The sequence below is a fragment of the Acartia tonsa genome, chromosome 8 (assembly GCF_053477335.1).
Source record: "Acartia tonsa isolate MP-2025a chromosome 8, ASM5347733v1, whole genome shotgun sequence".
Taxonomy (NCBI): Eukaryota; Metazoa; Arthropoda; class Copepoda; order Calanoida; family Acartiidae; genus Acartia; species Acartia tonsa.
In genome coordinates, this window is record NC_137267.1 from 29,246,555 (window position 1) to 29,273,729 (window position 27,175).

General features: G+C 30.8%; 1 protein-coding gene across 1 annotated transcript in view; it reads left to right on the forward strand.

Annotated features, from left to right (window-relative positions):
- Positions 1-27,175, forward strand: part of RhoGAP1A (Rho GTPase activating protein at 1A) — a 108,277-nt gene that overhangs the window by 24,741 nt on the left and 56,361 nt on the right. Inside the window, exons 7-8 of the mRNA XM_080168263.1 lie at positions 175-1,065; positions 2,306-2,547. Coding sequence (XP_080024389.1) covers positions 175-1,065; positions 2,306-2,547 — 1,133 coding nt within the window. The remainder of the gene's footprint in view (positions 1-174; positions 1,066-2,305; positions 2,548-27,175) is intronic.

Genomic DNA, 27,175 nt, shown 5'->3' on the forward strand with positions numbered 1-27,175 from the left:
AAAAAAACTCAATTCAATTCAATGGATTCGTCCTTTTGGGTTGGTAAGGAGGCTAGGTTCAGCAGTTATCGAGATCTTACAGACATCGTATAAAAGAAAGATGTCAAACTAACCATGCAAAAATAGTTTTTTTATTCGACTCGTTTCTATTGCTGATTGTCCTATTCATTTTAGGAAAACAAGAAACAATCTAAAACCGGTTTTATAACGGTAATAAACGTTAAATCTCCTAACGGCACAGCCAACGGCGAGCACCACCAATCAAGCAAAACAAAGAAATGCAGTCCTGACCTCATTAAGGAGGCGACAGCAGCCGCCGGAGCCGTGAATAATGCCGCCATCAGCGGCCCTTCCAGATTTACATTTGACAACGGCGAAATTGGCAGCCAGGAGTCGTTGAACTCTGTCTCGAGTCCTGTTTCACCAACCTCTTCACCGTGTATGGAATCACTTGTCCTGGAATCGCTGCTGAGCCCGCGTGAAGCGCCCGCCAGTCCGCGGGAGCAGTTTGTGGGCGGCGCGCTAACTTCCAACGGCAGCAGTTCTGACAATGAATCATCGGAGCACAGCGGCAGTAATTTGGCTCTTTCGGCGGCGGCTGCTTCGGTCTCTGAAAGAGGTTCTAATCCGCGCGTAAAGCCGGAGCCGCCTATGCGCACAGTGTCGGTGAAAAATGAGTTTGAAACCAGTGAAACCAAGTCAAATCCCAGCAACGGCAGCTCTTGTGAGGATCTGCACTCGTTCCAATCCCGCGGCCGTCCAGACGGAGGCGAGGAGGAGGAGCTAGCATCGAGTCTTGCCGCTGCCGTTAGCCCGCCAATATTACCGCCAAATCATCCAGCGCCCACTTTTACAACATTCACAAAGGCTCCCGTAAAACCGCCAATTGCAGCAAAACCTGATGCGGCTACTCGTCGTGGGTCATTGTCCGCCAAGGATCGCCGTGATATAGTGCCGCCAAGTGTCAAAGATAGGCGTAGTGAACGTGAATTGCCGGAAATTCCCGCCGGTGAAGTTGCGCCGTTATCGCCGCCTGTCGGTAAACGAGAATCTAAAACACGACAGGCATATTTCTATCTTTATATGTTTATTGCATATTCTTATTTTCTTTAAGATTTTTTTAATTGCTGCGCTACTTTTGGACATACCTAATTATATATAAATTGTCCTTGTTTAATATTTATAAATGATAATGTGTTGTAATTATAAAGAAAAATAATTAAAATCTATACAATAGCAAGAATGATAAAGGGGTTCATTGTTATGATGTTCTAGTTAACAAGGGTTTTAGCATTTAATGGCAGTGCAAATTTTTAATTTAAATAGTAACAAATGGATATTTGGAAAATCAAAGCTTAAGCATTTTAATAAAAATCATAGTATTTCTTTGCATTCGTCGAAAATTTGTATAGTTACCAAAAGTATAATTGAGCAATTCTATGATTATAAGATGTATAGAACACAATTGCGTGAAATAAAATGCCTCTTTTAATTTATTTGTAATGACTTAATTACTTTTAAAAGTGCTTAAAATGGCCTGGACTTATATTAAAAAAACATTTATTCTAAACAAAACAAAAACTAAAAGGAGTGAAAAATGCCTTAAATCTCATATGAGTACTTATTTACGACCCTTTTTCTACTATTTTTCACAAACAAGCTTGTAAATTGTGTGTTGGTTGAAGATTTTAATAACCCCGTATTCTTTTCCGTATACTTGTCTTAGGTTTGATTAATTTAGGAAGCCCCTCAGTGTTAGAGGTTACCCTATTATCTTTACTTAAACTTATGCTACTCTCTCTGTTCTACATTTTATCAAAACTTATCCCAATCCCATTATTATTTAAATATTTAATAATAGATAATATTATTTTTATTGTTTATGAGTAGCGTAACTATAACAAGCTAATAATAATTTTGATACGATAACAGAAAAGTAAAACTTAAAGCATTGGAGAATGAGATGGTTATATCAAATCGATTTTAATATAAAGGGAAGAGTTGGTTGCGGGTAAAATCCGTAAAAGTGTGTGTTTTAATGCTTAAAAATAGCAGTAGAACGATAATATTCACTAAATATTTGTATTTCTTATTGAAAAGAACTATAGACAACAAACATTTTTTTTAAATTAACATAAATTTTTATCGTTCTGCTACTGTTTTTAACGTAAAACACACATATCCTTTACGGATTTTACCCGCAGCCTACTTTTCCCTTAATTTGTGTTCATCAGGAAACATGTCTTTTATAACAAAAGAAGCTAAAAAAAAGTAAACATTTCTAAGATAGAAATGTTTCGTATAGAACTCAAACAGCAGCCGCGGACGCATGGGAAGTCCCGGCGGCAAATCTCAGGACTCCAGCGATCAAGACTCGTGGGGCAGGCGGCAGCAGCTGGCGGGTAAGCTATCCGCCGCCACAGTTGATCTTGATGACTTTTCGCCCGCGGCTGGCGGCAGTAAAAATGATTCTGCTACCGCCGCTGATACAAGTCCAGTGTCGAAAAGACGGGTCTCTGGAGAAAAACGGCTGGATAGATTAGTCAGGTAGGAGATTTGAAATTTTATTAATTGTCGTGCAGCTAATTGTGCCTGGGATCTAAAGGGACAAGACAATTGCCGATAAATTGATACATCCCCAAACATTTTTAGTACTGGTAGCATATTGTCATCCTTGTTAAAAGTAAAAGGAACATTTGTGAAACTATATAATCAAGATAATCATTACTTTTACAATCTCAAAATGCATCAAAATTAATCCAAGCCAAATGTTTTATTTTTTCAAGAAAAAAGGTTTTCTAAAATTGTAATTTATTTGTGCAAGTTGGGATATTTATATAGCTGTGTAGCTACTCAATAATCAGAATCAGTCCTTCAAAGCGGTGTTTTGAATAAAGTATTTTCACATACTTGTTATTATTGTTTTTCTGAACACTTTTAGATCTTTGTAATTGATTATGGGCAATTTTAGAAATAGTATCGTTATTGAAACAATCATATAACTCTACATAAGTAGAGCGGCAGTTCATCTACAATAACTATGCAACTTAATTACAAAAATAAGCAGCTTGGGCTTTTTTACTTCAATTTATTATATGAAGTAAACCAGCCAACTATCTTACATAGCAGATGATTAATCAAGTTTTTTTGCATACTGATGACAAACTGACATACCTAAATTTATAAATCCAGACACTTACATTAAAACCAAACAAAAAAAAATATTTCTTGTGTAGACTTTTGACAAATGGTCATTGGTCAAATGGCCGGACTTACTGACGATCTAGCAAATCATTAAGTATCTTCGCTATTAAAAATGATTAAAATATTTTGAGTTAACAAGAAGAACAAACGTATAACAAGCTAAAATTTCTATCCTAGGGCCATATACAACTTTATAATAATGATATGGTGTTCTTACATTGCAGTTACATTTATTGGCGGATTTTAATTGTTTTTTTGTTGTCGAAAATGCATTTATATCCCTTGTCAAAACAGTTAATATTCTATCTAAATTCTATTTGAAATGCTTTATGTCAACTATATGGTCATTGCCGACAGATTATCAACATATTATTTATATGAAACTATAAGATGTTATTTATATCGACATTAAGTGGTCATGGTTGACATATTATCGACATTTATACCTTTTAACATATTAACTAAATATAAAGCAAATTGGGATTTGTGTGACTGAATCAATTTATATCAGTAATTTACATATGGGGTTTTACTTTTTAAGAAAGTTTTTTTCAGAATTCAAAATTGGCTGTTTGTTTCATATAAATGTTCAAAAGTTAATGAATTTTTGTTGTAAAGTATGAATTTTGTGTGTGTAATAATGATTATTTTTGTTGAATAGATTTCTCACCACAAAATAATGAAAATAAATGGTCATTACATTTAGCAGCTTCGAAAATCATTAATCAATTTATCTATCTATCAATACATGATATGATTTTTGTTTAATTTAAATGAAACTTTTGATATAGAAGAAAATATACTTGACGATATTAATAGAAAAGTTGATAAACCCCACAGATTTTAATGGATAAAACAATGGACGAATGATTAAAGTACCATTCCAATGATAATAAACACAATTCTGTAGATTATTGGTTGAAATGTTTGAATACGTCGAGCTTAAAACCAATCAACTAAGATTTAAAAAGAGTACCCAACGTTTTAAATTTGTCAATGAGGAAACGTGTTAATAAAACTTTGGGTACTAAAGTAATTTAGAAGAACCAACCTATTTCCCTTTAGTAATGCAATTTTTTTTGTCATAACCACTTCTAATTCTAGATGTCTTATGGAAGTGCAAACGTTACAACCAAAAAATCTTAATTATTAAAACAGCTTTATATCTTTCATAGGCTAACAAGAAAAAAAAACAAAGTTTTAAGATCGATAAACATATTTTAAAAAAGATCTAAAGATAGATGATCAAATAGATTATAATTATATTTTACCTACAGACTGATGGACATATATACAGACTCAGATAGACAAATATACAGATTGGTAGACAGACAGATGGACAAACATACAGACTCAGATAGATAGACAAATATACAGATTGGTAGACAGACAGATGGACAAACATACAGACTCAGATAGACAAATATACAGATTGGTGGACAGACAGATGGACAAACATACAGACTCAGATAGACAAATATACAGATTGGTAGACAGACAGGTGGACAGACATACAGAACAGATAGACAGGCATTTAGATAAACAAAGAGACTTATTCACATAAAAACAGTTGGTCATCATACGTATTTAATACCAGGCATAAAATATTTTCTTTTTTGGTATGGAAAAACGTTAAGTTTTTATGTTCTGTGGTCTAATTAATCCGTCAAGGTTAAGTTTATTTTGAATTTCCTCTAGAAAATTTCAACTAAACTTGATGGCGCGAGAGACAGGGAAAGTTAATCTGAAAAAATACTATCTCCTATTATTTTTTTAAAATGTTTTTTTTTATGTTTTATTTTAAAATCAGTGCTCTAAAATTAGAATAAAGTTCTAAAGGGACGTATGGACTTTCTGGTAGCGATTTTAGAGTTGTTACGCTTCCTCAATCAAAATTACTTGTTATATGGATAATCATACAAATTTTGATATCGATAGTTCAATTCTATAAAATAATAAATAAAAAATAATTATATAAAATGTTCACTTTAAAAAGAGTGGTGAGTGTGAATCTAAATCATTCCTCTCGTAAAATAGCCTTAAACTAATACAAAGATTTCCTGATTGTTAACCATTTGTTCTTGTCATTTTTGAGATCTTATAGAACATATATACTCACGTACAGCCAGTTACTTTCCTTTAAAGGATTGTTTTTCAAAAATCCTTTTTTCTGGCTAAATTTGAGAAGAAATGAAGATGACATCAAGTTAGAGTATTTCAAAACTGCAAAATTATAAATTATTAATTTAGTATTACTAAGGGCAGGGCAGTCTCTAGTTGCAGTTAGCGGGAAGGGGGGTGATTAACTCCCAACTTTCAACTTTAGGTAAAAAAGGAAAATTAAATGAATTTTTGGGGGATATCTTTTCCATCTGTGATTCATTCTGGGGTGGGAGGTTTCAAACATTTCTTTTAGAAGACACCCTAGCACTTATATATTAAGATATCTTACTCACAATCCAACTTTTAGTTGTCTTGAATTGGCTTTTTCAGAATATTAATTTTGTTGTATTATAAGTGAACTTGAGGCAAAGGTTATGTCATTTAAATAAGATTGTCAAGGACTCTGCTGCCTTAGATTTTAGTAGCGCAGCTACTCTGTTATTTGGGTGTGTCGGTTTTGTTAGAAAATTTTTCCGTTTGTCACATTAATCCTTTTTCTCAAAGTCAAATTGAAACAGACATGTTTTCCTTTTCTGAAAATCATCCTTTGAAACCATTCGTTAGTCATGTTGTAGCTAATATGAGGTTTCTCTGTTGCTATGAGAGATAGGTATGTGTATTTTTCAAATTATACACTTTGCTGCTATATGATATAGTCATCTTTGTAATTTCTAGTGGAAATTCCTCTAGTACTGCCAGTACTCATTTGGCCCGTGTCTATTTACCCTGTTGAGGATTTGGGGATATGTTTCATATTTAGGTATACGTTTTGCTTTTTATAAATGTTGTCATTCTTGTTGCTTGTAAGATTTTAAATTAGTTTTTATTTTCTGTTCTTGTTTCTAGTTGTCTGTAATTATCAGGGATCTAAAGGGATAAGACAATTGCCAATAAGTTAAAGTACATCCCCATTGATGATACACAAAATTACCCCTTCTGCAGATTACAATTAGTGTTTAAAACTTTGGGGACTTGTTTAATAAACAGCCCATTGTCCCCTCCCTCTCTCTCTGGTAATTATAATGTTATTGGCCTATGATTGAGAGCCCAATTATTTTTCTGTTTGCAAAAGAAAAGATTATATTTATCTATATATGGTGCTATAGATCTGCATAATTAGAGTTAGGATAGGTATGGGTGTTTTCATAAATAAAGAGTATAAGAGAATATAATAAATTAAAAGAAGAAATGCTAAAAGTGTCTAAAGACCTATATAACGATTCCCTGTAATGAAGTCAACCGATTCTGTTGATAAATCTTAACTGACAAAGAAAAAAATACTTTATACCTATAATATCTAATTTTATACCTTGGAAAACACTTACTTATTGTAATTTCTGCACGTTATACTGGTCTACATTATACCAGATACAACAACTTTCTATTAGTATATTTGTAATTGTTAGTTGTTATACTGTTTCTAATTTAAAAAGGATGACAACATCCATAAAGAGAAGTTTTTAAGCAGAAGTATAAAAAAAGACTAATATTAACACTTGTAGAAAGTCAGAGCTGAATAAGCAGAATGTAAATGTATAAGTCTAAACAAAAATTAGATTAATAGGATATTTAAATCTAAAAAAAAAAATTTGAAAAAATTAAAAAATCAGGATATTTTAAATGGTAACAATTATAAAGTTGCTACGCTTTCTTAATCGTATCTAATAGATATAGGAATCATCATGCATTGTTTGTAATCGATAGGACAAAATACCCAAAATAGCTAACCGTACCGGACGGATTACCGATCCTAATTATAGAAAAGCTTTGCTTTTGACAATATATAAAATCTAAAATATGAGTTAATAGTGTAAAAAACGTCTTAAATTTGCATATCACTATGGAAAAGAAATCTAGTTAACTGTCTAAAAGATATTTAATTAGTGTTTTTGCATTACATCGAATTTTTAAAGAATTTAATTATTATTCATTATTTCATTAAATATTATTATTTAGATTAAATAAGACAGGTTTATACCTTTGATACGTTTTTTACATGATTTACAAAATACAAAATATTTTTTTTGTTTGTTATTGTTCAATGGCATAAGCTAATTATCAATAAGGCATGAAGCTTAAGATCTCGCTAACCTCTTGACCGATAGTTCTAAGAATCATATTTGTTATGCAATGGTTTTAAGCTATTTTTCATGGGGTTCCCTACAATGTTTATAAGAAACTGTTTTTATTGGTTGTAAAAGTAATTTTCTTGCGTTGCTATATGCCTATCCCACTATCTAATTGATGTTAATTAGACTGGAGAAAATACAATTATGCCATACTTAAGCATCTATAATTGACCTCATTTTTTTACCTACAAGTAACGTAGATTCTCTATTTTTATCCTAGTCTGTCCAACCATATGCGTCCATATGGAAATAAGTCTGATAATTTTCTCTGTTGATACTAAATATATATGTGCTTGGTTTATTGTGATGGTATAAGTATAGATTTTTCTTTTTAATATCTTTATGATTGCTTTAAATTATATTTATTTGATATTTATTGTCTTATTTCATGTTTATGTCAACGCTACTTATAAATATTGTTATACTTGTTACGTATACCAATATAAAAAAATGTATTTCCTTATATGATTTCTTTCATTATATAAAAATAGTACCTATTTTCTTTTTTTCGCAATAATGATTTTAAAACAATTAATATCTTTCTAATATTTTTATTTTTAAAGAAATTATGGCCAAAATACAAAGAAATATACTCAGTCTTTTTAAATTCTACTTTTAATTGTCTCTAATTTTCACCAAAAAAAAAATTAAATTGCCGTAAGGTAATCTAAAACAAAATTGAAAATGTGGCCTGTTTTAAAAGTCCCTTGAAAATTCTTTAAAATCACAGCATAGCAATAGTTAAAAAGGTTTTATATTCTAATGTTATTAAAAAGCGCGAAGCAACTCTAGAATTGACATGTTATTGTGTGACGTACAAGTATTTGTCAAGACTATGTAGATTATTAGCTAGGTGTCTATACCATGAAAATAGAAATTATGAAAAAAGCATATAAAAATTATCAAAATAATGTATATCAAATACTGTCTTAAGAATTCTTTGGGGAGAGATTTTAATTAAAATTAACTTCTCTTTTATTGGCTTTTTTTGTCTGTTGTTTCAATATATCCATAATTATAATATTTTTAATTTTCAGGTAAGCCTAGAAGAAGCTTTTGATAAAAAAAAGGTGGTTCAAGTAACGTTGTAGATTTCTTGTATATCAAGATATAAAGGATACTTAAAAAATGTTTATGTTGTGTATAAAAAATGTTCCCTCCTTTTTAGTTGTTGTGTGTAACCATACATCTGATTATTATCAAGAAATATATCAGGAACTACATAGATTCAATTTGGTTTTAATTTCTTTTTTTCTTCACTCTCTCTTTCTCTTTCCCCCCCCCCCCTCTCTCTCTCCCTTGGACTATATCCTTTATCAGAAATAAACATGCAATCTAAATTTAGACAAGGACAAATTTGTTATGAGTAGCGCAATTAATACAAGCTACTTGACATCTGGAAAAAAAAATTTGGCATGTTTTGTCAATAAATTACTCAAAATGTCATGAGTATATTTTCACAAATAGCAAACAATATTAGGTATTAGCTAAAAAATAAGAAAATGTCTTTTGCCGCGTTAAATTTTTTTTTATTTTCTTAAATAAATCTACATATGATTTTACTGCGAATACTTTGTTTAGAATATTTTGCTGTTTCAAATAATCAACTTGTAATGTGGTTTTCATGTCAACTTTAAATAAGTTACATATGTATAGTTTACAGCAATGATTTTCAATAGATTATGACGGGTTGTAAGTCTATCCAGCCTATGTGGGAGAGCAGGGGATGTCTAGCCTAAAACCACTCCCAAGATTTAAAATTCTTTCCTAGAATATACAACCAATTTTGACCAGTATTCTGCTACACCTTAGCTTCAGAAAAAAAAACTTCTAGCACAATGTAAGATAAAAAGTGAAAGTTTCTTGGTTTTTTTTTGCTGTGGTCAGCCCCCCTCACCCTCCCATAAGAAGAATATCAGATCATATAACACTTAACAAACAACCAATTCCATAATTTCTTTGTCTGATAGTCGAACTGCCATATGATGAGTTGCGCCTGTTTATGAGCTATGGCATTCCCTTTACTATTACTGTTGGTGTCATTAGTATAATATATGAGCAGTATATGTGTCATTTTAACGTCTCTAGCATGAATAAATCGGTTTATTTTTGTAAATGTGAATATTCTTTTTCACTATTTATAGGATTTATTTAAGTATGTCAAATGATTTTCAAGTTTACATAATACATAACAACTTAACTATGTGAAATATACAAAATTGGTAAGGATCGCGCTTTGTATTCTTGACATTTAAATGGTTGAATAGCAATTTAGTAGACAACGTTCAATACAATTTATTTAGCTTGGTCTTTCACAAAAGTCTAATGCAGTATCCTTAAATAAGGGTAGCATGTCTGTGTGTACCGAAGGATCTCGTTAACCGCCGAAGCGATATGGTTCTCCTTTATAGTGAAGTTTTATAGTTGCGTAGCCGATATTATTGAATATAGCTCTTAAAATTGCATACATGTTATTGCAGATATAGATCTTCTATGCCATTGTAACTCCATGACGGACATAATAACAGAACCTTTTTATAGAGTCGCTGCACTTAAAATCACAAATTTTATTTCTTGCATACAAAAATTAAATAATGTATGTAAGTAGGTTATCTATGAGAAATTTCATATCATTTTATTCTACTTAGGAGCTACTATAGTTCTTTTAAAGCTGTTATTAATAACAAATTAACTTTTTATCGAAAAATTATGTAATGTTTAAACGCATAAACATGGAGCTATAACTTTATACCCAGAAAGAAAAAAATATGCTTAAAATATGCTCTTATTCTTTCTCATATGGTATATTCTATCCCTACTGATGATAAACAAAATAACCCGTTCTCGAAATTAAAATTATTTGTTGAGAAGTATAGACTTATATGGGACCAACTATTCAAAATTTCTAAATTACCAAAGTTTTCAAGCTAACGAATAAGATAACATGTTTATAAAACTTTGGGTACCAGTGTAATTTACAGTCCAATATATCTTCCCTTCCTAATTTAACAATGTTATGATATTTGATTAAAAACTATTTTCTTCTTTATTTATAACAATAATGACATGCCAGTGTACAATTACATGCAGGAAATCTATAGATTTAAGGGATACGACAAAGGACGATAAATTAAAGCACCCCTCTGACCCCTTAATCATGATTTTACATTTACAGCATTATAAAGATTTGATAATAATGCTCTTACCAAGCCAATAGGTATCTTAAAATTCTTTAAAATTTATTTCCTTCCCTAAGTATAGTGAATATTCACTACTAAAATTTTATGCTTTTTAAACTCAAGCCTAACGTTTACTTGATGTAATTAAAGATCTAAAAATCCTTTCCGTTATATTATTTGTATCTCAACCTCACAAGAAGTTAACTACTTAATCTTAACTTACTGTCTAGTGCAGTTTCATAATCATAGAAAGATCAAGTATTGGTGGAAAGGTTTATAATATCCATATACATTAAGATATATAAGTTTTCCGGAATTTTAATGTGAGGGGGAGATTTGAAATCTGCATCAAATTTTAAGGATTTTTTATAAAATTCGTTTTTTGTATAATTCTTTATCTAAAAGCGGAAATGCATTTAAGTTAATTAATTTTGACCAATAGGATAGGTGGATTTTAAACTACCTGCGCTCTATTTGGTTGATGTACGCCATCCAATCAAAGCGCAGATTTTTTAAATCCACCAATCACAGATGCCAAAATTAATTAACTTAAATTGCATTTCCGCTTTTAGATAAAGAATTATAGAAAAAACGAATTTTATAAAAAATCCTCAAAATTTGATGCAGATTTCAAATCTCCCCCTAACTTTAAAATTCCGGAAAACTTATATATCTTAATATACATATAGTCTTTGGCTAAAGAGAGGGTGGATTGAACAAACAAGACTTTAACCTGTCTTGCTATATGTGAAATGTAAGGAGGGATTTGGAAATTGGGTTAAAGAAATACAAATTTTACATGTTCCAAGTCATTAAAAATCATGTATAAAATGGTTTGAACTTTGGTCCAAGGATTCTAACCCTCAAACAAATTCTACTGTTGATTTTAATTGAGATTTTGTATAATCCAATTTCAGTTTAATCCCGCCACTAGCTAAATATTTATTTATGGAGTGGTCCCACAAAACTACAAAAAAGACAACATCCCTAAAATCGCAATGCTACATTAGAAACGCAACTTCATATTCAAGGCAATTTCTACTTTGTTTATTGACTGATTAAAAAATTTAAATGTGTTTAATTTTTATAACAAACACAACAATATGTTTGAAATTATTTACTTTTCTGTTTATAATTTTCTGGCTTGTTATTGCTGTGCTACTTGTGGTAGTGTATATTTAACAAGTCATTTTAACACACTTACTTACATAGAGCTGCCTATCCTTTAAGTTTAAGTTATGTTCATTTGTAAGAACATCGGTTTTGGTTTGTTTAGATTGAGTTAAAATCTGCCTTAGAGCTAATTGCTAGTGTATTATAGAATAAGATGATCTAAAGTTTGTTGCAGTGTTTTGTACAGTCGTTCAGTGGTATAATATATACTTTGAAACCCTCGAACGTGGCCTGATACATAGTGCACCCGATCGTCATCGGGGAGGTGGTGTGTTCGAATCTCGGCTCAAAACCATGTCATGATTAAAGACGTTAAAAATGGTTCCAACTGCTGCAATATCAGATGCGCGACATTAATAGACAGAGTAGGGGAAATGCCTTGGCCCAAAATAGGCGCAACTCATTATCATACATTCATAGAAATTATGATCCTAGTTACAAGTTTGGTTGTATAGAAATGTTTATTACATTGAGTGGGGTTTCTGTGCCTACTGGACTCTTTGAGGAAAATCACCTACAATTGTAGTAAATCATATAAGAATTGAATTTTTTTTTATAAAATAAGAAACTTAATCCATATTTACCTTGATTTTTAAATGTTAAAGCAAAATGCATAATAAATAAAATCTTTAAATCCCTCTGACCTTTTTTTTCGCTGGCTATGCAATTTTAAGAACGTGTCTTTTCTATTATTAGGGTGGTTGTCTTTGGAATACCATCCACATGGAGTTTAACCCCAATCCCCAAAGGGGGAAATAACTCTATTAGTAGCCTAATTATGATAAACATAAGGCACCAAATTTTACCTAAACTGCTATCTAATGGCCATTGAATTTTGGTGCAATTCCTAGTTGGTCTACATAATTTTTTATTCTGATAGAATAATATTATTAATTTTGATTATTAAAATGATAAAGTTAGCTAAGCCAACCAATTATATTTCTCTTTTTACCCTCTATTAAATGAAGCATTAAAACTAGAAATGTTCAAGTAAGCTTCACTTGTAATAAATATTTTTATCCTTGTTATTCATGCGTTTAATCCAATTTTATTGCATCAGGAAACGAAAATTAAATCTTCCTTATTTTTAGATGCGTGGCATCTTTAAAACACATACTATCACTTTACTTACATTTTAATGTTTGTCCTTTAATTCATGTTTTGAAAAATGTTTGTATAATTTGCTTTGCCCCTTGCTTCTAGAAAAAAAAAGAGCGGGGATATAAAGAAAATAGCCTGAAACCACATCGAACATTTATTACTCTTCGCTGAAAAGTACAACCCATTCGGACCAATAATTTCCGATAGCTAATGCTTCAGACAAAAAACTTTACTACTTTGGATTATTGGATATTAATTTAGAGATTTTTTGTTGTTAACTTTTAATAAGGTTGCACTTACGATTCTATGGCTATGTGTGATCTTGTTATTGTCATAAAATATGCAATGTTGTAAAAATTCATTTATTAGAATTGAATTTGTTTTTTAGGGGCAATTTAAAGAAAGGAGGGCCATTTTTTTTAAGCCCTGTAAAAAAATTTACCAAAAGTTGAAATTTGACAAGTGAAGTATAATTTGACATTCTTTTTAAAGTAAAAATGCATTAGGGTCTAAAAGTGGTTGTTTCATGAAGAAAATTTGAAGAAATAAGGGAGGTTGGTGGTACCCCTAAAATAAACTTTCCCAGGACCCATGAGAAGTTACGATGTAAAGGAAAACCATATCGGTCCAGCTGTTATGAATATCAGTCTGTATGAAAAGACAGACACGCACACAGACATACTGTTACTTTTATATGAGGATTCTATATATGGTTACACTTTTTAGAAATAAGTTGTTTCTTAAATAGATTTTTGGACGGATCACGGCCTTGTTCAAAAATATTAAACTTGAATTTTATTGTACATGTATTATTGCCCTCTAATTTTCCAATTTTACACATAACCACATCTAACGTTCCTAAACCCCAAAATAACTAGTTATAACCCTTCAAAATAACTCAAGAACGACCTGGACTTAGAATAGCGAAGCTTTTGAAACCTCTTTGAGGAATACAAGATCAATTTTGTTTAATTTTTTTAAGTTTTAAGTTTTTTCTAGTATTTAAAATTTCCGGTCTTAAAATTCTGATTTTATGGGTTTTTTTTCATCTTTTATGACATAGGCAAAAACACAGAGCGATTTTCTCACCAAATGCACTTTAAGAGAAGCTTTACATAACCAAAAACCAAAATTGAATTTTGATAATCATGTCATGAATTTTTTTGGTGTGTCGCGTGCCCTTTAGGTTTTTATAAAATGGCTAAAAAAAGGTTTTGCCCCTTTTTATTGACCCCTCTCAATCCAAATGTTCACTTTGCTATATAAGATTTCATAAACAGTAAAAAAATAGGATAAAACTTTTTTTTACAAGAGACTTGGTATTTATGGGAATTACAGGAAAAGGGGTGGGGGGTAGAAGATAAGTTTGAAACTATAAGACAATTACGTAGAGCCCTTTCCTTAGTTAGGAATATGAATAAAATGTTGTTTCCAGTTTTAAAATAGCGTAGCACTAATAATTCGCTAATGTACATCCAATTTCAGTTATGTGGTATGTACGTCGTGCATTTAACCTTTGCGTAAATTACCCCCGCGGAACCCTTTTCCAATTTTCGGCTACGTAAAGAAAGAGTGATACAAAAAATTAATAATTTACTCGAATTAGAAAATCAATATGTTGAATAAATTCATGTGCTAAGATTTTTTTTTGATGAACTAAAATTGTTTTCTTCTCTCTGGGCCATACTGAAAAGTCTTGTATCGTGTCATTGTCAATTATTCACCAAAAAAAGAAAAAATAACTATTTTTTGCCCAGTGCCTTTTTTAGCTCCTTGTGTCCAACAAAAAAAATAATCCTAAATTAAAATTTTCATCTTCCAATCAGTGGAAACCAATCCCATGTCAAAAAAAGAAAAAACATATAGTTAATATTTTGTTTTTGTTTTCAGGTAAGCTTTTTAAAATTTATTGCAATTTTAGAGCACAATCCCTTACTTGAACTAAAGTATAAAAACAACAACACAATGAGATGGCCAAGAAATATATTGAAACTGAATTTTAAACGGGGTTAAAAACTATTTTATAATGAAAATCACATTTAGAAATGATTCTTCGATAGGGTGTAACTTTGCTGTGATTATAGGTTCTTGAATCAATATTAGAATCCGTGTATAACTGTACAGCTAGCTGCTGCGATGAATGTATAATTTGGAAAATTATTCTTTGAACCCCTCCCCCCCCCCAATTCTATCTGACCTTTCTATGTTTCTCCCCTTTAATAAAGTAAACAGAGATTCTTATTGGTTTTTATCATGTAATGTTTGTACAAAGCTTATACAAACAACGAAATTAATTCGAGAAAAAAAAATCACGAAACCTGTATGTGATTTTCAGCTGTCGTTGGGGGCAACACAGAGTAGAATTGACGACTTTTATATCTGCTCCCCAATTATTATTTTAGATTTATTTCGCTTGTTGGCTATACCTTTTTTCTGCCATTATCATTTTACATACGTCTAGTTTAATTATCAGACAAATTTGTTGTCTTACATTTGATATTCATTAAAAAAAATTATTGATGTAACTAGTGATGGGAATCCGGATCCGGAATCCGAATCTGGAATCCGGAATCCGCCCAATTTTCGGCCAATTTTGGAATCCGAATCCGGAACCGGAATCCGTTTTTTATAGCGGATTCCGGATTCTAAATTGGTAGGCTAAAATTACCGTCTTTTTTCTTACAACTCCCTCTGTTTAAAGGCAAAGATCAAAAAAAATTTCTACATGACAAATTTTAATAATTACTAATGTGATGTAAATGTTTTAGTTATGCTGGAAGTCAACACTTTAAACAAATCAAGGCTTCAACCAAGTAACATAGTGATAAATTAACGAAAAAAGCTATCCCTCTGTGACGGACGGCCTTTTAAAATACTGCTAGAATCCGGAATCCGAATCCGGAATCCGCCAAAAATAAGAATCCGGAATCCGCAAGAATCCGTCACTTTTTTTTGACGGATTCCTTCAGAATCCGGAATCCGAATCCGGCCCAAAAATTCGACGGATTCCCATCCCTAGATGTAACCCTTTCTTGAAATTTATAGCGTGGTAGGGTGTTGTATATATATTATAAAATGACGGGGTGTAGCCTCCCTTGAAATTGTAACGGGGGAAGATTTGACCGCAGGGCAAGGAGGAGAGATTTATAAACTTATCAGCATCATTTATTTCTACTCAGGGAGTGAGTGGACAATGGCAGAAAAATAATCTATATATTTTCTCTACCAATGTCAGATTTTTCATAATATTGGAGAAGGATCATTTTATTGTTATTGTCTTAACCATAATTATTTTTTACTTTAGCTTTTCGAGATTTTAATGAACATAAACTAATCCAGCTTCTTTAGTATACAATATATTTGTACTTGGTAGTTCTAATATTCTAAGACACTTACCTCTAATGGATGCCAGCGTGTTATGAGATTTTAATTAACATAACATGGAATTTACTTACAAAATTGGAAATTTTAATAAATATTACCAATGGGCATTCGTAGAACAGAAAAACAAAGGTTAAATGAAATAATACTGCCGGTTAAAGGGATGGGGCAATGAAAGAAAATTATTATTTCAACTTTCTTTTCTTTGTGTATTGTGGAAAATTATTAGTTGGGAAAAAAGATTATTCAACACATCAGATACATTTTATTTTAGTTAATTTATCTGCATTATATTAATTTTGAAAACAACATGGTAGAAAATAGGTTATTTTACTATATAAAGCAGTAAGGTTGTTGTCATAAGCTTAAGAACTTCTGAAATGAGTGAGTTCTCCTTTTAAGGGGAGCTTTCCATAGGTCCTGGGATGTTTTTAGTCTATTTAATTTTTTTAATTGAAGCCCTTTTAGGCTTTTTAGCCCCTGCTTCATTGCTTATCCCTTTGAATACAGAACGCCTAGATGCTAGGGGCGCAGCCGCCATTAATAGTTTATAAACATTAAGGAATAAAATGTGATTAGAAAATTTAAAATCTGGGTCTATATTTTCATGTCGTTTAACTTACATTAATACAGACATGCAAATACAAAGATTGTCATGAAATTAAAAATAACAGTTAAACAAATAGCAAAGGATAAATTCAATAGATTTATAAATCTAGATGGCCAATCAAACATAATAACTCCAATAAGAATTCTCCATACGATGATTTTTGTTTACATTCATTCGCATGACTTAATTCCATAATACAATGACGAGATTCTTGTACACAACCCCTGCACTTTTGTACCAAAAGTTTCTAACCAATAATATGGTCGGGTTGTTCTTACACTTTTATTAAATGATCTGATTAAGAGATTCGCCATCAATTTTTCATTAAAATTATCTACGCTTTCTTAAGAATTTCCTAGGGCTTTTGATTTATTTTGTCTTGAATTAATTTGTAATTATTTTGGCACTTTTTAAGACTCTTTATCCTTAAAATTCTAAAAACCTCTTGTTTTATTTTTATTTTTACTTTGGTGTCCAATTATTCAGTTTGAACGGTAAAATATTTATGTTTTTTCTTGTGTGTTTATTAGGAAAACAAAGATTTTGTAAAATATTGATTAATAAGAATGACAACATTCCATAAACCATACTCATTAAATCCAAATATGTAGATATTGACAACTTAAATTTGCAATAAAGTTGCATTTTTCTACTAGGGCCTAATAAGAATTGCTACTCTATTGTTATGATTAAATGGATCAGGGACGTCCAAGCTTTTTTATTTTTTTTGGGGGGTGGATAAAATTTTTTGAGGGGGGGATAATTTGTTGTTTGTTTTTTTTTTTGGGGGGGGGGGGGATATCACCCCTTTGGACGTCATTAAAATGGATGTAAGGATATTTAAATGAAAGAAATTTTTTCCCTCCAAATTTTATGCAATTAAAATATGCTCCAAATTTGAATTTTTTGTGATGACAACTTTTGAATGGTTTCCCTCATATACCATTTCAAACGAACTTTATGAAATAAAACTTATTTTTCATGCTTGTTAGGTTTAGTGTATAGGTTAGGGAAGGGTTAGACAAATCTTACAGGGATAGAATTCAGTAAGTGAAAGCACAAGTACTTTAGTTATACATATATTCCTGATTTTATCACAATTTTTTTTATTATTTAGATGAGAACTTTATTCATCACTATTATCTAAAGCTCGGTAGCCGCAGAATTATAAGTTGCCTTTGCTGCGGATTTTTTAAAAGCTTCATAGCGGCAACAGATCTATAGTATAGATGTATATACCTCCCTTCATTTTTCAAAGACCTCTTTCGTCTGCTTCTAAATATTTTTCTGCTACTTAGCTGTGTAATTTAAGCGATACCATTGGTTGATTTTTAATGACCCAATAGAAAGGTTGCACAAGACAGTTGCGATGGGGAGATACAGTTATTTAGCACTTTCTCCCTCTAATGTTTTACTCTAATATAGCGGCGGATTTTTTGATTTATCATGTTTGACTTAGTCTTGAGGCTAAAAGCTGCCGCGGTGGCGGCTGCCGAAACGTGACATTATCCCACAGATTATAAATTGCAGTTTTTTTTGTGTTAACTTGTCAAAATATGTTTATTCTTTATTGTCAGGGATAGGACAATGGCAGATTTATAACCTAGCTTCACCAATAAAAATAAATAATTATTATTTTGAATGAAAAAATGCACAAATTTTATTATCTAAATATAAATTTATATTATAGCTTGAAAGCCTTAGTCATAGATGAACAAAACCAAGTCATTGAAAAAAAAGCAATACGTATTTAAATTTTCTAAATTAATTACATTTTAGTGTTTATGGTATGTATCTAATCAGGATTCACCCCCCCTAAGATCACACACCCCCAGACGATGTTATAACAACAATTCTCTTGAATTTGGTTTAAAGGGTTTTTCAAAAATCTCAACCGTCACTTAAATATTAAATTTTTATTTTCAATCATTTAAAGTTATAACTTGATTATAGAGACGTTATCAATCTTAAAACTAAAAAAATATTGTGTAATAATAATATTTATTAAGAAAGATAAGATAATATACATAAAAATATATTGTATACGAACAGTTACCTAAAGTTAGCTAATTTAGAATATCATTGTGAAGAAGTAAATTATAGGAATCAAGTTCATTATGAAGTCAAATTTTCTTTGTTGATTGGCGGAATTTAAAACTCAAATAATATTATTATTAAGGTAAGACTTCCTTAATAGTAGCGCATCTACTTTATAATCAGTGTTTGTCCGTACGTCGCTACATTACATTATAATAGTTTCTTTTTAATTTACATTATAGTTCTTATTTCTCATGTTATAAAAAAAAGTTTTTTTCATAAAAGTGAATTGATCCAACGAAACTTGCTAAAAAGATGATAGAATTTAAATTTCATGATCCTTAGATTTTTACTACTCATAAAGGTTAGGGAAGGTTTTAAAAGCGAAGCTTAGCTTCAAATTATGTGTGTACGTCTATAATGTAAATACTGTAAATTTGGGCTTGTTAAAATTGTCCTAATTGTATGAAGCATGGACAATGGATGATAATTATGTACTGTACACCCCAAATAATGATAAAAGTGCTCCCTTCTGTAGCTCCAAATTACTTGGTAAAAAGTTTGGAAACTGCAATCAACCATAAGATTAATTTTATCATATGTTTGCGTCGGAATTATGAGCAAGACATTTTATTAATCTTATATCCTTTTCACTACAGTCTAATTATAATATGCTATAAACAATTTTTGTTGCTTTAATATTTGTTTTTTAGAGTATCTGTACCTAAATTATTTAGACATTTAATGGTTATTTGTTCAACGGTTTGCAAAACGTTTAATCACTTTAAAGAGCGTAGCATCTAATTAATTTATGATGGTTTCTTTTCTGTCATTTTGATAACAGATGAACATGCCAAAATACGATTTATTTATATAATCAATTTGATAGCCCTAGGTTAGGTTAAGTTAGATAAATTAAGGATTTGCGCCTGTTTTGGGACAAGGAATCCCCCCTTCTCTAACTATTTATGTAGCGCTTCTGACATAGCAGTAGTAGGAAACATTTTTAACGTCTTTAGTTATAACGCGGTATTAAGCCGAGACTCGAACCTATCACCCTCCTGACGACGAGCAGATAGGCTACGTGTTGAACCACGGTCGCGTGTTAAGGATTAATAAAAGGGGTCTTTGCTAATATTATAACTACATTAATATATTATTATAATAACAGCAACAGAGGTTGTTACAATATACATAAATATACCTAAATATTTTATCCTATTGTCCTATCTATGTATGTCTGAATATTTTTACATTTAATACTTTTTCTGAAATATTTGGTGAAGTATTTCCATTTTTGACCCCTTTCAGAGAATTAATGTTTGTAGGGAAACAAGGATGACAACATCCATAAAAGCGAAGCTCTGAAACGGTAGGACAAACGGACATTAACACTTGTATAATGTCAGAACTGAATAATCAGAATGCGAATGTATAAGAGTCAAAGCAAAATTGTAAGTAAATTGGTTGAAAAACTGCTTGATACAGGATAATGATTATGGACATACTTACATTTTTAGGACTTGATTATAGAGTTGCTTCGCTTATAACATTGTACTTTGTTGTCCAAGGAATCAGTATACCAAAAATCAGACTAATCGGATAATTAGGTCACTTACAAATTTGTTGTTAAAAATGAAAAAAAAATCAACATGTTTAAAATGGACGTACGGACATTCTGGTAATGATTATAGAGTTGCTACGCTTTCTAACTCGTACCTAACTATTACAGAAATCACCATGCAAAATTTGAAATCAATAGGACAATTCTAACATGCCTAAATTAACGAAAAAAGCTATTTAAAAAAGTAAAAAAAATCAACATGTTTAAAATGGACGTACGGACATTTTGGTGATGATTATAGAGTTGCTACGCTTTCTAAATCGTACCTAACTATTAAAGGAATCACCATACAAAATTTGAAATCGATAGGACAATTCTAACATGCCTAAATTAACGAAAAAAGCTATCCGTTACGGACGGACGGACGGACGGACCGACCCTAATTATAGAAAAGCTTCGCTTTTAAAAACAAGGATGACAACGCATATAAAATGTGGTAATAAGTTTTTCTTGTTTGGTTGTATAGACATCTCTCCGCGGATACGAAATAAAAAATTCATGGATCTGTTAACCATATGATTTTGTTTTCATTAACAATTAAAAAAGATTACTAGATATGTTTTAATGTTTCAAGAACCTGTTTTTTATCCAGTGGAAATTATTCTGATTCGGAGCCGCAATGAAATGTTAATGTTTTCGAACTAAATTTAGAAAAGCTTCGCTTTTAATAGCCCAAATATTATCATTTTATAGAGATCATTGCGGCATAGAGGTGTGGTTTTAAAGCAGCAAAGAAAAAGTAACAATATTATTTTCATTTGATTAGGTTAGATATATCAAACTTTAAATAAATGACAATATCTCATAAGAGCACAGGTTAATAACTGTTAAATTAAATCTACAACCTTTATTTCCCCCCAAATTTTACCAGCTACATAGATTTTAAACATTATATAATTGCTGTTAAAAGTTGGTTGATAGACATCCACACTCCAATACCAAAGCTAAACCCAATGTAGACTAGACTTAGGTCTGATCAGCTTCCTTTTTTAACAGGGATACAGGAAAGGACAATAGGTGATTAATCAAAATTTAAAAAACTATTTTTTCTCTTTAATGTAAAAGATATATTTAATAATGGGGGGGGGGGGTAGTTAGGTATTTTAAGGGATAATACAATGGACTATGAACTGATATACATTCCCAATGATGATAAATAAAATTACTTCTTCTGTAGTTTAAAACCAACCCATCAAAATAAAAGTATACAAATCTGTGACTAAATAAGATAACGTAGATATAAAACTTTGGGTACAGTGTCATTTAGAGTCAAATTTCACCTCCCCTTTGAGGGTAGGGGATATGTTAACAAAGAAAACCTAAAATTTGTTAGATTAAACCTAGGGATTGTATTTGATATATGATTGGTATGTACATGTACAAATATTATTGTTCAAACTTATTTCATATTTTGGAATGCTGCATCCGGAGCTGTCGGCAAAATCCTCAGCCGCATAACTTAACAATCCGCAGCTGAGAAGCACATGAAATGTTGTAATGCCTCTATTTGTGAAATTAAATGATGTCTACTGTAAATGCTATTAGTTTTTACTACTCAAATGGTTATGGATATCTATTTAATTGGATTACAGGAGAAAGCTAAAGCTAGCTGATAAATAAATTCTAATTGAGAGAGTAAATAAAAATGATTTTTGTAGGTAACAAAGTTTTTATGGAAATCATTAATAGTATTACGAAAAAAACTGATAACAAAGATGACAATATTCATAAGCTCTGAAACGGCGGACAAACTAAAATTAACACTTGAAGAAGGTCAAAACTGAAAATTCATAACAAATTGAAAGTAAATTTGATGAATAACTGATAAAATACTGAATACTGTTTAGTGTTTAAGAATATTCTTATATTTTTGTACTTGATTTTAGAGATGATTCTTTATAACATTATACCTTGATGTAATAGGAATCAATACTCCAAAATCCAATGTAAAGGATAATCATATCACAAAGGTTTAAAATCAGGATGTTTTAAATGATAAATATTATAGTGTTGCCACGCTCTCTGAATCATACCTAACTTTTATAGGAATCATAATGCAAAGTTTGAAATCGACAGGACAATTCTAACATGTCTATATTAACGAAAATAGCTAACCTTTACGGACATACGTACGGGCCGACCCTAATTATAGAAAAGCCTTGCTTAAGAAAAAATAACAGTTATTTAATTTATTTACTTAGTTTTCATTATTGAGAATTAACAGTAAACCCATTGTTTTTGCGACATACTTTATTTGGATTCTGTTAATTGATCTTTTTGATCTTAAAATGTTTCAATTGAGTAATTTAAGACAATAAGGGTGGTACAGCTACTCAGAGATCTTAAGGGATAAGACAATAGACGATAAACTGGTTTATATTCCCAATGATGATGACAAAATTATCTCTCCTTAAAACGAAGTATGTACATTTCTATATATCTATTTATACCTGTCATAATTATGATTCTGTTATACGTGCGTGGAAATATCTACCTATCTATTTTCTATTTATATTTATATCTATCTATATATTCTCCATCTATCTATCTATAGCTGTCATAACTATGGTTCTGTTATATGTGCGTGGAAATATCTACCTATCTATTTTCTAATTATATCTATCTATATATTCTCCATCTACCTATCTATATCTGTCATAACTATGGTTCTGTTATACGTGCGTGGAAATATCTACCTATCTATTTTCTATTTATATCTATCTATATATTCTCCATCTACCTATCTATAGCTGTCATAACTATGGTTCTGTTATATGTGCGTGGAAATATCTACCTATCTATTTTCTATTTATATTTATATCTATCTATATATTCTCCATCTACCTATCTATAGCTGTCATAACTATGGTTCTGTTATACGTGCGTGGAAATATCTACCTATCTCTTTTCTATTTCTATTTATATCTATCTATATATTCTCCATCTACCTATCTATAGCTGTCATAACTATGGTTCTGTTATATGTGCGTGGAAATATCTACCTATCTATTTTCTATTTATATTTATATCTATCTATATATTCTCCATCTACCTATCTATAGCTGTCATAACTATGGTTCTGTTATATGTGCGTGGAAATATCTACCTATCTATTTTCTATTTATATTCATATCTATCTATATATTCTCCATCTACCTATCTATAGCTGTCATAACTATGGTTCTGTTATATGTGCGTGGAAAATGATCTTAAAGATACCATCTTTTAAAGTTATTCACACAAAACGACCGATTTTAGTAGCACAGTAACTTTTAAATTATGTGTTGTCTCTATATTTCTTCATATTAAATCTGCTCTTTCTTGTTTTATTGTTGTATATTAGAGGTTACGCCCCTAGCAACTAGGGGCCATATATTCGAAGGGCAGAGAGGGGCTAATAAATAGCTCAAAACCATCCCAAGTTTTGTATATGAAAAAATAGCTTAAAACAATTACCTAGAGAACATTTGTGAAGCTTACCTAAAATAGAGAACCTAATCGGTTCAGTAGTAGAGATTTTAAGCTTCGGATAAAAAAAACCTTACTACTTTAGGATAGGATGTATATATTAATGTCATGTATTTAACTTTAAGAATGATTTATATGAAAATTATTTTTGTTTTATTTTTAAAGAATCCAGCTCAGTATTATTATGTTTTGATGTCTGAAAAGATAAAAATTAGAAAACCGTAACTTTTGACTTTTGCTAGAGATTCTTCACGCATCTCATAATATTAGACTTACAATAGATTCCATAGTAGAACATGTCTGACTAAGACTTTAGTAAAAAAAATTGGGGATGAAAAGAATAACATAATGTCTGTCTGTATGTAAGCTAAGATCTTGTAAACGGTTGGACAAAGCGTTCCACAATATTATTGTGGTTTTCTATGATTACAGAAATCCAACTTCCTCCCCACCCGTTAGAGATAGTATCTCGGGTTGGCTTAGTTTTCAGATGGCTGAAAAAGACAAAAATTGTAAATGAGCTGCCGAACTTTGATCAGTCGAAAGCCTAACTATTTTTATTTTCCTATTATCTGGTGATAAAAATAAAACCATCATATGGTGTTGTTATTTATATTAAAGAAATTTCTGTAAAAGGCAGCTGAAAAAGCCATAAATTGTGTCTTGAAGTAAAATTTTGTTTAGTTAATAGGTTAGAAAACGAATAACCCAAATTATTATAATTATGTTCTGTCTTTCGTTTGCTTAAAATATTTGGGCACTTTTATTAGATCTTAGCAGTGTCAAAACATATCTAATAAAATTTTATCACTAGAAGGAGTAATTTAGTTTATCATCGTCGGCGAATTATAGAAATTTATCATCCATTGTCTTGTCTCTTAATATCCTTGGAGTAAAGTAAAGAGAAAGGAGCAGTTTCTTCTATTGTAAAAGTCATGTTCTTGATGAATTGATAGTCCCCAAAGTTTTATAATATTTGTTGGCTTATCAACTTTGGACACTTAAGTGAATTTTGATTGGTTGGTTTATTAAGTTGAGTGTTCAAACGTTTCACTTTCAACAACTAATCTTACGCTACAGAAGGGGCAATTTTGTGCATCATTGGGGATGTTAATTAATTGATAAGCAATTGTCTTATCCCTTTAGATCCCTATGATTGATATACGTGCGGAAGTGAATACACACCTCTTGTATAGTTTACAAATCTACACATGAATACTAGATTTTTATAAAGATATAATTTCACAAATATATAGGAATACCAATTATATTTGATAAGTTATTCTACTAAAATATAAAAAAACTTTATTTACAAGATATTTTATTGAAAAGAACATGTTTTGAATACTACATAATAGAAAATAGCAAATATTTATTAGTAGCGAAATGTCCATCCTTCCGTTCGTTCAAAGAAAACACGTGCCTTTTAGGCTAAAGTGTATCCAGTATATTATTTATTTTTTCGTCGGTCAAACTGTAACAAGTTTTATGTGCATAATTTGTCAGCTATTTGTGCAGATTTCTTTGATATTTTGTTAGATCTTTATATATTTCTTTCATTTTCTTCTCATAGATGTTTTCATAATAAGCATGCATTGTCTCTAAATCACAAACATCATGTTTTCAAGTCCAATATTCCTGAAAAATATATCTTACTCTATGATCAGAGAAACCCACGGAAAAAAATAGATTTAGGGCAAGGTAGCTGTTCCCAAACTTATACATTTAGATAAGCAGAATGAAAAACATCCTATTACTTTACGTAAGGATTACTGCAGATTTAAAGACTAGTTCTCAAAAATTGACAAAGTCATAAAACTTAATATTTCTTTTGGTATCGCTTTTCTGACATAGTAGCAGTACGTACCTTTTTATGTGTTTATTATGAAGCGGCTTGTATAAGATTTAAACTCGCCATATTATTGTTCTATCATATTCTATGGGCAGGGCAACCAAAACCAATGTTTAGAGATTTTTATCATTTTTCTGTAGAGAAATGTTTTACAAGTGTTATCACGCATATATAATTGAAATATCACGATATTATATGCGCAGCAGTTAGTTAGTAACACATGGAGTTTAGGATAGGTCCAGTGGTTTTGCACGGATATTTGATATGAAGGTGTCACGTTTGGGCTTTGAATGTATTAGTCTTTCAACTTCCCCCCCCCCCCCTATTTCTCTCGATAGGTAAGTGATATTTATAGGTAAATTATATTAGGTAAAAAAAGATTTAATGTTCAGTTCTCCAGTTTGGGTTTAAATATGATTGATTCCACTTAATGCCATCATTTTTACGTGAAATACCCCATCCCCACTCACAATAATTAAGCAAAAAACTTTTTCTAGCCCTTGCTCTATCCCTGAATTTTTAAACCTAACCTGAAATTTAATTAAATGGCAATAAAAATCCTTTTGTATTGACGGACTCATAGCTACTATCATACCAAATCCCAATAGAATTAAATCATATGCCCCCTAACTTAGTACAGGGGCACAATTTGAGTCCTTTAGTGACATAAAGGATTTTGCCAATAATAATAAAGAATTTATTTTGACAATTCTAAATTGACTGTTATGAGCAAATCTAATTTATCTATTGAAAACTCATTTTTTCCTCTCTACAGGAAATTCAGAGATACAGGGACTGGCCAATGTTAATTAATTTAATCAACTACCTTTTATTAACCCCCTTAAAATAGACAGAAGTTTACACAAAAAATGGAATAGTTGGAATTTTGATTTGTACATTTCATAGAATTTTATAGATGTAAAAGAATTGGGGTAAAGTTATAATATTTATTATCCTTTTATTTCTGAGAAAATCTTTAATCTGAAATCTGATAACATTTTTGGGTGACACTTTTTTCTCTGATTTTGAATTTTGATTGCTGACAAGGAAATGTATCATAGAAGAAAACAGCAGGGAAGATCTATATAAGCAAAGTTAGATTGATAAAAAAAAATATTGAAAATTTGTACATTATTCTGCTTCGTTACTTGTGCATGGTGTCATCCCTGTTTTATTACAAATGCTGTTAGCTTGATAATACTGCGCTACTTATGAGCATAATTTTAACCTGTGCTGGATCTTTTAGTGGTGAGC